Source organism: Musca autumnalis, unplaced genomic scaffold, assembly GCF_047663935.1.
Source record: "Musca autumnalis isolate F117 unplaced genomic scaffold, ASM4766393v1 scaffold_3, whole genome shotgun sequence".
NCBI lineage: Eukaryota > Metazoa > Arthropoda > Insecta > Diptera > Muscidae > Musca > Musca autumnalis.
The window spans coordinates 59,505,874-59,518,783 of NW_027411866.1; the positions used below are offsets into that span (position 1 = coordinate 59,505,874).

The following is a 12,910-nucleotide window of genomic DNA, read 5'->3' on the forward strand; positions in this document are numbered from 1 at the left end:
ACTAGGCGAATAAGGCTCCTGGAAGAAGTGCAGAGAAGATATCCCCATAGGGCTCGTAAGAGCGGCCAATTAGCGTGGGTAATTGGAATGCTGCAGAAGGGGAAACAAAGTATCGAACGTATACATTGACGTAACCAATGTATCGAACTTATACATTAGCCGCCCACCTTGACGCGCTATCTGCAAGGCAACAGGGTTAGACTAAATTCACGAGCAAACTTAAACTAGAGTTAGTAGGTTGTGTTTCAAGTTAGAGGTACGCAAATCAAGTTTCAATTGAGCATGTCCAAATAATGTGCGAGATTTTCGAATGAAATTAAACTACGATTTAGTTAAAAGTATTCGCTTTGATCGACTATGTAATTTGACTACTACGAGGTATTGGGCCGGTAATGATGTAACCGAATATAGTTTTCTGAGCCACCAATGAATTCGAAACGACAACAAGTTTTTCGAAATGTTAGGTAAGACTAACACATCCGTATGTAGGATACTTGCGGAATTTTTAGGCGATGACAAATTTACAGAACAGATTTCTTTTGAACTACTAATACTATTCTCACCAGGCAGAGTGGCGTTAGTTGGGCGAGAAGAAATGCCAATTGTTTTTTTGTAGTCTCTTTGTGATTATAGAGACTTCCGACGAGGGATCTATTATGGCTCGAACCGCATAATTTTTGTGATTATGAACGACATTTACCACAGCAGTTCCCAAGAGCACATCTCTATTTTGTGTTGTGTGCAGAACTTGGCGATTATCGAAATTAGGATTCAAACTCTGTTTGGAAGTTATGCGAATAGAAGCGGAGTTCGAGTTATAGGACGAACGTGAAAATGTTGGCAAGGAACTTGACGAAGTTTTACTATTTTTACTACGATGGAGTAGCGTGTGATGTCTGCCTTTGCATACAGAACAATTGTGTTTGCTATTGCATCTTTTAAGAAAATGACCATGCGAAAGACAGTTTATGCAAAGAGCATGTTTTTTAATGAGCGAAAATCTATTCTCAAACGAAAGGTTTTGAAAACGAGAACAGACACGAAGAAGATGATCTTTATTTGGGCACATCACACAAGTGTGATTCAACAAGAATTTTGGGGAACTTTTAGATGGAAAAGTTTTAGGAATTGAACAACTAATTGCTGATTTTGGTGTAGGTCGACGAGATTGAGAATATGATTTTTTGTGAGGTTCGACACCAATTATACTATCAAGACACGACAAGGTTTGTATTCTATCGGTAAGGAACGAATCTAGTTGTTTCCATGTAGATAGAGAAGATTTGTCTTTGATAGTTTGCTCCCAGAGGGTAACTGATAGTTTAGGTAAACGTTGTAAGCAAAGGTAAACTATTATTGGATCCCAGTGATCCGTTGCTACGTCATAAACTGACATTGCAGAAATGCAACTATTTATGCCACGTTGAATTGCTTTGAGACCAGAGATTGATTCATATTCAATTGTGGGAAGGCCGAAAAGGAGTTTGAGACGATCGTTTACGAGGATACGCTTATTATCGTTCGCATTCTCCAATGCCTTCCAAGCCAATTCAAAACTACGATGGGTGAATGGAAATTTCGAAACAATTTCCCGAGCCTCACCGCTAGTTTTTTGAACCAGGTGACATAATCTTTCAATGTCACTCAATCGAGAATTCTTTATGAAAACTGTGTAAAAAGATCTCGAAATGTTGGCCATGACATAAAATCTCCACTAAAGACTTCAATGTCGATAGGAGGCAAAACTAAATTGTGAGAAGGTGGATCGACAAGAGAGAAACGACTAATGGAGGTGGTTGGGTTGAAATCGATGATGCGAGTGATTCGCTGGGATGTAAAGGAGAAGTTTGGCTTTCTTTACAATTATTTGACACAAAGGGTTTTGTGTTCAAAAAAGTCGATGGGGGAACAGACGTACTCACTGGGAGTTCCTCCGAAGGTGAAAGTGGTTGAGGAACCATTGGTGGACTGTTTTGTAGAGTTGGTCCATTCAATGATGGAGAAGACTTGGACGATTTTAGCTCGTCTAGCTTCTGGTTTATTGCCGAAAGGCAATGTTGATAAGCCCGAAAGGAGTTGTCGTATTTACCCTCGACGACATCTTTGTCAGAGGGTTGAGGACTCTGTGATGTCGCCAGATGGTCAAGACACTTCTGATGAGTGCTTTTGAATGTTGTCCATAATTGATTAAGCTCGGAACCGTATATTTCGAGATTAAATACGGTGTGCTTATCAGGATTTAGTCGTTCGAAATACGCATCAAATTTAATAAGAGCGTCGGCAGCTCGAATGAAACGCACGAGGGGAGTTATGGACATAATTGCAACAAATTTAGAGAATGGGGACGAAAGAGGAAAACGAATCAGTTCCAAAAAGGTATGTGGGCTCAGAAGTTTAGGACAAGCCTAACGAGTCCAAGCGTCGCAATTTTAGAAAAGCGATAACTATGGAAGTACTTGAAGACTACCAGAAAATGCGAATCCTACTAATTGGGGAAAGAAAAAACCAAGGAACGAATGTGAATACTCAACCAATGAAAGGGTCGAAAACTATTCTAATTTGCGACAATGAAATATAAAATGCAAAATTCCACCAGTAGAGTACGCGAGTAGACAGCAAAGTTCCAAGAAGGATAAGAAATTGAACACAAGTTCCGAACTGGGACAATTTGCCGACTAGAGAATATAGAAATTATCGATATTGTTTCTAAAATAATTGAAGAATAACGACAGATATGTAATTCGAAAGGAGAATTTAGAGCAACAAACAAAAAACAAGAAGAAAATTTCCAAAAAAAATAATTTTTTTTTCAAACCTAGCTTGCAGGGTGTAGGGTACAATGAACAAGGCGTCAAAAAAATCAAACAAATTTCAAGAACGAGATTTCTAAACAAAAGCAGAGGGTAAAAATCGAAAAATGATTAAATTGCCAGATTTTTTTAGAGTTATTTGCTTCGAACAATGAGAAAATGTACCAGTACCGACTGTAGGGTACACGATTTTTAAATGCAAGAGTTTTTTTCAAAAACGACTAATTTGTATAAAAAGATATAGATAAATAATATCGATATTATTTGCAATTCAATTCAACCAAATTTAATATAATTTTATTTATAAACTGCAAAAATGCCGAAAGTAGGGTGCCTTAACCGAAGATAAACAACAACAAATGGTATTGTAGCACCACACGAAGTAAAAAGCAAAAAAATCGAATCGAAAATATTCAACAAAAAATATAAGAAAAAATAAATATTTTGAGACGATATGTCCCACTGTGCGAGTGTCGACTACGAATACCTCACAAAAGGTAGTAAAACACAAGCAGAGAAATGGCTATGCGTGGGCAGCGAAGCTCCCACTCAAGTACCGACGCTACAAACGATCAAGCAGTGATCGACAGAACTTTGTTGGTATGTTTACAATAGCTCTGTTCCTTTACGTGCAAGAATCTTCAAGTTTTACCACTTTTTACTCGAAAAGCGTTCCTTTACTTCAGACACTATACAACTTATATGGGGGCAGTTTACAACTTTTGCTATTTTTGCCGGTTTTACCATTTTCAATAGTAAAGGAACAGACCAAATGTAATCTAACCGACGCTTTATAATTGTGCGTGGAAAGATGTACGTTGTTATTGCAATTAGAATGCAAATTCTCAAATAGGAATATCAATACTTCCAGGAGAATAAAAACGAATGCGTTTGGTTGGTGATTAACGATCAATACAACAAATAAACGAAAGGTGCGAGAATGAGTGTTGTTATTGCAGATTTGGGAATGCAAATTTTCAAAGAGTTTTTAGTAAAACGAGGAGAATAACAACGTCAAATATTTTTTGGTTGGAGAGGATTGTAACAACAAAATAAACCAAACGAAAATTTATGACTGTAGCAAGGTGTGTTGTTATTGCAAATTTGCCAATGCAAATTCTCAACTAAAGGGCTTCATTAGAAAAGACCTTGGAATAACAACAACAATAACAACTAATAGAAGAGATCGATAGTGTAAATTGGTTTATAAACGAGAGAAATAGCAAAGTAATTGGACGAAAGCGATGTTGTTATTTCTCACTGCTGGCTGTAGATATCAACGAGGAAGCGGGGTGTGAGAAATAAGCCTTTGAGTGAGAAATAAAACGAACGAAACGGATAGCGGATAATTGCAGTGAAATTGTTGTAATTATTTCTCTGAAAGGGTTCTGCCTTAGAAAACAGAACCAAACGAGAAAAGTAGAAAACAACAAATACAAAGGAACAGCACTGCTAGAAATGATCTCTGAAAAGATCAACGACAAATGGAAATTTGTTGTTGTGTTTACTATTAAAGTGTTTTATTTTCGAAAATAGAACCGAAATAATAAAGGGACAACAACAAATTGAAATAAGCAGCACTGTTGGCGAGGATCACTACAATTACTGCTACGACAAAGTAAGTGGACTGTATATGATTTGAAGCAATGGACAATTTTACAAGGCGACCAATGCGCGATGTAGCGAACAAATTTAAACCGAAAAAGTATTTTTCGAGAATTTTGGAATTTTTAAAACCAAAAACACTCGCGGGTTTGCTCAATTTTTGCACAGAAACTGATTTACGTACCTGTGTTTTGTTGATGTAATTGATGATTATGAAGGAATGATGCTTCGAAATTATGAGTTATTTCCTCCACAATGATAGCAAGTTGCTCTGATGGCAACAACAAAGAATCCAATGTCCGAGTTTCTTCTCTTGTTGAAGAAATGTAATTTGTTCAGCGGGCAACAACCAATGGCTTCGACTGGAACAGATCCGGCTCGATTGGATCAAAATGTTGGCGTGATACCACTGACCGTCGATAGCTCAGGGATGAAAAGAGAAGAAAATAAAAGACAAACACGAGTGTATCAGTTTCAAATATATTTTCGGTTTATTGTTGGTATAGGGTTTCTGCGAATGAGAAACATTACCTTTTGTATGTGAAGCTACGAAACGAAAGCAATAGGAGTGTGACTCCTTCGAAAGTGAAATAGCAAGTGTGTTGCCAAGATGGCGAAATAGCGATCAAAGGCCGTGACATCAACTACGACTGCAGCATTGGAAAGCGCCCCTCTGCATCCGAACTATGCGAATAAGGCTACCAGGAGAGGTAGTAGAAAAGAGCGAACTCTCTCCTACAATCCGAACTAGGCGAATAAGGCTCCTGGAAGAAGTGCAGAGAAGATATCCCCATAGGGCTCGTAAGAGCGGCCAATTAGCGTGGGTAATTGGAATGCTGCAGAAGGGGAAACAAAGTATCGAACGTATACATTGACGTAACCAATGTATCGAACTTATACATTTTCCGTTCACATATTTTGTTTTTGTTCATATTCTTTTGTTTTCAACAAATTTCATTTATTAGGTGTGTACGATAACTTTCCCAGCAAAAATTACTCAGTCAATTCCAGCAACCTCTCTCAGTGAATTTTACTCTCTCAAGCAAGAAAAATTGCAGAAAGTTATCGAACAACAATTTGTAAAAACTTGCAAGGAATCAACTGTTTTGAAAAAGAAGAAGAAGAAAAGTTTTTGCATCAATTTGATGTTCTTTTTTTCCATGATCCTTTTATATTTTTCAGCTTTTGATGTTTAATTTTTTGATATTTCAATGTTTAATTTTGTTTTCGCCAAACAAGAATAAAAAATAAAACAAAACAAATGTTTTCAAATCAGCTGATCAGACTTGCAAATTTTTGCGGGACAAATTTTCCCAGCAAAAAGTTGCAAGTTCTCAGTCACAAAACTCTCCAAAAATCTCTCCAAACTCGCTCCCTTTTGCTGGATAATTTTGTTATCGAACAGCATTCAGCAATAATTTGTACGAATTTGTACAAATTATTGGGTTATCGTACACACCTATTATCTCACACATTTTTATAATAAATGTCAAAAATTTGTTAACCCGAAAAAATGATGGACAGCTGGGAGATTTGAAGACAATCTGTTTGGTGTAAATGCCTAGTAAGAACCCAATAATCTTGTACTTAGCCCCCCGTTTACACATGCAAGTGACAGTTCGAAAAATGCCAATACACTCACACATATTCACTGTCACACCAACTAACAACCTCACTGCCGATAAAATTTCCTTGTCAGTAATCAATGTAAGTGCTTTGAAAGTAACTTCAATTCTTTTCCGAACGTTTACACATGCAAGTGTCAGTTCGAAAAAATTGAAGTTTCGACTATAATATGTATACAGAACTGTCTGCAAGTTACTTGCATGTGTAATCATTGGGTAAGCGAAACGGAATTCAAAAATATCAATTTTTAAAAAATGTGAACTGTCAAAATCAGGATTTAAATATTAACTAAAACAAGTAAGTACGTATCAGTCAGCTGTGCTGACGGAGAAATACCCTCAGACACTGACCAAGAAAAAAACAACAAAACCAAACACAATAATTATGCCGTATATAAAATATATTGATTTTATATCAGGAGTTTGCTTTAAAATCTGTACGTACCGTAATATATAACATATACCAAAAATTTTTGGCAACCAAAATTCCTCATAAAGGACTCAAAATATTAAATTATGTTAAAATAAGTTTGAAAGAAATTTTTGAAAAAGTTTTAGAGTTATCTTGCACAATATCCGACAGGGTTTTGAAGCTTTTGGGCCATTATCTTAGGAAGTATTGACTTACTCCGGAACAAAATGTACCATTGTAAATGAGGCCGCTCCAACAATCTACTGAAAAAGAGTCAAAACGATGCGAGAGGAGCTCCTAAACTTTACTTTATCCGAATTTTGTGTGAGAGGTACCCGAAGGAGTGGACCGATATAGTCTATATTTCAATCCCATACTGGACTGGATGAAATAATACGATGCGCAAAGCTTGCATCAATCAAAAACTCCCTGCGAGGATTATCCATTTTGGCGGATTTGCCATTTTGGTTGGTGCCGTCAGGGTTTCTTGGAGCTTTTAGGCCAATACCTCAGGAAGTAGGGACTTCCGCAAGAAAAAAATTTTACCGTCATAGAGGGAGCCGCAAGGAAAACTTACTGAAAAAAATTGCAAAACCATCCGAGAGGAGCCCTTAAAATTCACTTTATCCGAATTTTGTGTGGGAGGTACCCGAAGGAGTGGACAGATATAGTTCATATTCGAACCAGATCTATATCTGGAAGAAATAATACGATGTGCAAAGTATTGACTAAATCGATTGCTCCCTTCGAGACCATTTTACGGAAAAATTTTGAACTTTTGTGGGGAAGGTACCAGAAGGAGTGGACCGATATGGTCCATCTTCGAACTTAAACTAAGTTTGGACAAAATATTACGATACCTAAAATTTGGTTCGAATGGTTGAACTGTTCGAGAGTTATCGTGCGCACAAGCCAGACAGACAGACATTTTTCGTATCAAAGTGTATATGGGCAATATTTTTGAAAATTTAACATAGTTGAAGCCAAGGTTTAGCCTTAAATAAAAATGTCGTTGGATATTATAGAAATTAAATGCTTTCGGATAAAATGAAATGTTTTTAGACTTGGCAAAAAATATTGGCCTTAAAAGTTAATTTGCATCATCATACCAATGATACTGACATTTTGAAGACAGATTTTAAGTGTTTTTTGGAATTTTCTTCAATTTCGTTCCGCAAACACGTTTTCCACAAAATCATATATAGGATTGTAGAAATCGCGATTCTGAGGTATTTGATATATGTGTCGTGAATGTAGCCTACACAGCTTCACAGAAATCTGCATCCAAATACGAACATGTTGTGCGAACATTTTTCTAAAAATCATATTTTTCGGGCCTAATTTTTACAATTGTCATTCGATTTACTCGTACTTGATTGCAAATTTTAGATTTTTACGTTGCGGATCTAATAAATCTTTACTCGTGAAATGCCATCTACTAAAACGCGAGATACGGGAAATCCCAAGGTAGGAAATCACCTAAAATTGTTTTCGAAAATATCACGCATTTTATCGCGTATTCTCGGGGCCGTTTCCACTACAATGAAAAAACTAGTGCAGCAGTAGATTTAAAAACTTCACTGATAAGGGACCTACATTGATCGCCTTGAAATAGATATATATCGATGTAGACATTCGTGGTGACACTGAAACCGGATGCGGAACAAAATTTATTGTACTTTGCGCAAATTAGAGAAGTTTAATAGGGTTTTTAATGCTTAGATACAGCCGATGCTACATCTAAGCGTCCAAGTTATATTTCGAAAAATATATACAAATTAAAAGATATGGTCTAGCTGTGCATGAAATGCATGCATGCGGAAAAAACGATTTTGATAATTACGCGATTTACACATATTTTAATAATGCATATAAGTTAAAACGGTTTATTTGAACGCTATTTTCGTTTAAAAAGTCTAATGATTTATTTCCCGATAACTTTCCTCAATGGGAAACCTTCTATGTGAATGTAGATAAAGCAAAATCCGCCCATTTTCTTGGGAGTTTTAGGAAAAATAAAAGAAGTACTCCTATAGATTTTTTCCAATATTTTTAATTATAGAATACATGTGAAAACTATTATTCCAAACCAAAATTTGTTTTTTGTAACACAAATATGTGCTTATGTTGGCTATAATATTCTAACTACTATCCCGTCTTTATTTAAAACTGTTTTTTTTTTTGTAATTTTTGACGGGTAAATGGACCTATATTTTGAAAAAATTCGGATTACATTTAAAATTTTGTCAATTTTTTGTAAATTCCGCGAATGCTGAGTAACATTTTACAAATATTATGCAATCTACTTAATGACGTCACTTCCTGATAACTTTTTAGTGACAATTGTGCTCAATAAAATTATTAGCGTTTTTAAAATAATTTTTTCTTAAAGCAGAAGTAAAACCGCGATAACATTTGTCCGCAAAAACCAAAAATTTGCACGCGAGCGGATTTGTATATAGCGCGAAAGGAAGAAATTCGATCGGCGATTAGATCATCCGTTTTCGAGCTACAGTGGGCAACGCATTCCAAAATGCCATTTTGAGAAAACCGTGTTTCAAACTTCAATGTTATGCCAAGTTTACACTTGCGCTCCAAAATCCACTGGATTTCACGAAATCCTGAAATACACCCGGTGTTTACACTTATTTTTTGTTGATTTCAAACATATCACAATGATCAAGGTAGATGCATATGCGCAGCTGATCGAACATGAATTTTCAAAACAAGTTGTTGTATATTGAATTAATCATAAAAAATATACGACAATATAGAACTTTACAACTTTATTTGGAAAATTATCGTAAAATTATCTATATATAGTATTAATTGTGTATAGTACAAACAAATGAAAAAATAAAAAAAATGATTTTATCGTTGAGACTTCGTTATAATAAATTTTGATAGATAAAAGTTGTGCTCAGAACCTGCACAATATTAGTACTTGCAGTAGTTTTCCCGTTTAGTGCTAAAAATGCGTTCCCGTACTCCGAAATCTAGCAAGACTTGCACTTCTCTTTAAACTAAAATAGCGCCGAATAAGACCCTCTTCTCCTGTTTTCTGCCATACAATTTTGGCCTAGTGGAAACTAGCAGCCAACATGTTCATTGGCATCTAATATGATAGCTGATACGTTGATTTTGACATTTATGCTGGAGTTTTTGCAATTTCCGTCATTTTTCCGTTCCCGTATTTTTTTAAGAAATTTGTATGGGGAAGCAATTTTTGACAATTCGCTCTTTTTTCTAACAATACCATTAAAAAAGTACGGGAACACAATGAAAAATAGCATTGTAACAAAGTAATTTAATATTTTTTCACATTGTTTACAAATTTTGATACTAAAATTTTTTGTTGCAGCAATTGACCATCTACCTTGTTTATTGTGATACGTGAAAAGTGTTGCAACTTTTGGTATTTTTTAGGCAAAAACAGGGTTGTATATCATGTGTACTGTGATTTCGATGTTGATTTCGCTGAAATCACGAAATGAGATGATTTCATTTTTGTATGCGAAATCATGATAAATTTTGCTTGATTCCGCGCGAAATCACGAAACGTCCTCGAAATCACGAAACGACGCCAAATGTAAACTAAGCATTACATACAAATCGCAATGAATTTTCTCTTTATAAAGCTCATATTTCAGCTAATTTTTGCAACATATTCTATTCTACCTGTACTTTAAAATGAGACAAAATTTTTTTTGATTTTGTAAAATTTGTAAGTGGCCATAACCCCTAAACCCATTTTCGCACTTTGCCCTTTTCGGCCCCCAAAACCAGTCATTTCACAATATTCACCCGTATCTACCACATTTTACTTAAGTATTTCGAAAGTTCGTTCTACTTTTTGTTGAAGCAAAATATTTAATTAAAATGTAATTTTTACATTCTTCTACAGCAGAGGCATTGGAAAAGAAAAAAAAAGAAAAATTTGTATTTTGTGTAAAAAAATCCTTAAATACCACAAAAATATAGTGCTTCTATGTGTACGAATAAGAACTTTGTCATTCACACAGGCGCCATCTATACCTAAATGACGGAATAAATTAAAAATTTGTTTTGTTATTTTTAAATAGAAAGTTTTATTCAAATTTAATATTATAATGTAGAACAAAATGAAAATTTATATTATATATAATTATTAATAAACTCTATACTTTCATATTATTGTAAGTATGCAAGCCGATTCAAAAGACAACAGCATGCGCTAAACTAGATTTTCTAAATTTTAATATGTGCTTTGTCCATATCCTTTCGCGAAAAAATACGTGCACAACTATCGTTTTAATTAATCCATGGAAGACAGTATTTAGTTCACTACAAATTGCCACTTATCACTTAGAAAACTTATTAAAACATAAAATATTTTTACATACAATATTTAACATAATTAAGGTTCGTTGATAGATTTCATAACAAATCTAGACATGATATAGACATCTATTGTCATGATTTATCAAGTTGATATATCTATATTATTAAAAATATGAATGCATGGTAGAATAAAACGGCTCCTCCATGTTATGTTTTTTACATACTTATGTATAGCAACTATCACTTTTTTGTCCATATGTGATATATTGCAAACAAAACGGCAGCCTTCCGTTTGTTCTACAAATGAAAATAGGACAATCTCATTTTGATGCACTGACATTTCTGTATGTTTTTCAATTGTTTATAAAATACAAAGCATACCGCAGAAAACCCGTCTTAATCTAATATAACAGTTTCATTGAAGATTTGCGTTACGCTTTGACAAGAAAAAAGAAAAATAGCATGGTGAAAATACACCAACACGAAATACATTATTAAAATTTGAAACAATATCCAAACGTTTATTCTGTTCTGGTTGGTTTACAATTTCTGATCTTGTGCGACTTTTGTTAATATTTTAAAAGATGTATGTATGTGAATATTACTTTTTGAATAAAATGTTTTCCTGTTTATTTTCTAGTTTCGCTGGGGGAAATTGTTCAGTGGAAACTAATTATCAATGAAGATAACTCGTCCAAAATAAGTCGTAACATTTGTTCCTAATACCGGGTAACTATTACCGCAATCTCTTGTTATGAAAATCATTAAATAAAGAACAGCTGCAAAGGATATTTATCATAAAAAAGTTATAAAATTTCTTTAGCAATTAGGTTTTCAGTCGTGTTGCAATATAAATATGAACAGAATGAATGAATAAAAAATAAGACAAGCAATAACAATACTTTGTTCATTTTTAGGATTTTTTGTAAAAAATATAAAATGAACAAAAATATCAAACAAACGAAAGCAACTGGTTTCTGTTGTCATTACAGTACTTCCGACGGACATAGCTTGCAGTGCGATACTGTATCTAATTTTGCCGTTACCAACAAAAATTTGGTAAAATTAAGATGTCCATAATTTCGGTAACTATCGATATTTTTGGTATGTTAGCGATCAAGATAAAGTAGTCGCCAAGCTCTACCGATAGCAACAGCAATACCAGCGATAACTTTTCATTTACAGTTTTAAGTTTATTACATTACTAATTTTTGTCGGTAACCCAAAAGAGTTTTAAAATCGCTTACAGTACTGCTTTTTTTTTGTACCACGTACAGATACGTATGTATATGTAAATGTATAATTGTAGATGTGTTTATTAAAAATACAAAAGGTTCTGGTTATATTTGTGTAAAAGTAATTAATAATAAATAATTTCCTTGTTGGTAACTAGATTTTTATCTTCATTAGCAATACCGTGCAAAAACCCCTTCCAATGCGTCTGGAATTTCTATCTTGGATATTACGAATGATGGTTCGGTAAACTTGCTTGTTAAAACATTTGTGATTGCGAAACATTCCAAACATTCCGATGATTCTTAGTAGTTATAAGGACCATATTGGGACCCATGATAGTACGGACCAGCGAACATTTGAGGTTGAGGATAGTTGGCGTAGGGTGGATAAGGAGGTTGCTTTTGTGAGTATACTGTAAATAGAAAATTTATTTATAAATTGCAGAAGCAGATATATTTTAATATGTATATATTTGATTTATGGACTAATATACAATATTTTTTTTACGATAAAAACGAAAAACATTCTTTCAATCCTTTTTATGAGTATATGTATTAATATATTATTTGTAGTATTAAAAGTATTTCGCAAGGAACACATCTATTTGGAGATATACAAAATTGTCAAACTATAGTTTCTTTTAAAAAGAGAAAAAAAAGAATCTTTTTATCACAATATGTTGTTTTGTTTACATTCGTGAGTGCGAACAAAACGAATAGCGAAAAAATCTAGAAGCAAAAGTCAAATACCTGCCTAAAAGTCTGTATACACAAATATTGTTTTGACATGTCACTCATTAATTTTAAAAATAGAAACATATAAAAATGTAGAGAAAATGCCAAAATTTTCAGAATTAATATATGTGACACGTGTCATGTGTTCAAATTCTCATGAAAACGAGG

General features: G+C 34.2%; 1 protein-coding gene across 1 annotated transcript in view; it reads right to left on the reverse strand.

Moving 5' to 3' along the window:
* Positions 1-10,511: 10,511 nt before the first annotated feature.
* The window catches only part of LOC141399762 (uncharacterized), a 59,320-nt gene continuing 56,921 nt past the window's right edge, over positions 10,512-12,910 (reverse strand). The window contains exon 6 of the mRNA XM_073979046.1: positions 10,512-12,420. Coding sequence (XP_073835147.1) covers positions 12,311-12,420 — 110 coding nt within the window. The 3' untranslated portion in view covers positions 10,512-12,310. The remainder of the gene's footprint in view (positions 12,421-12,910) is intronic.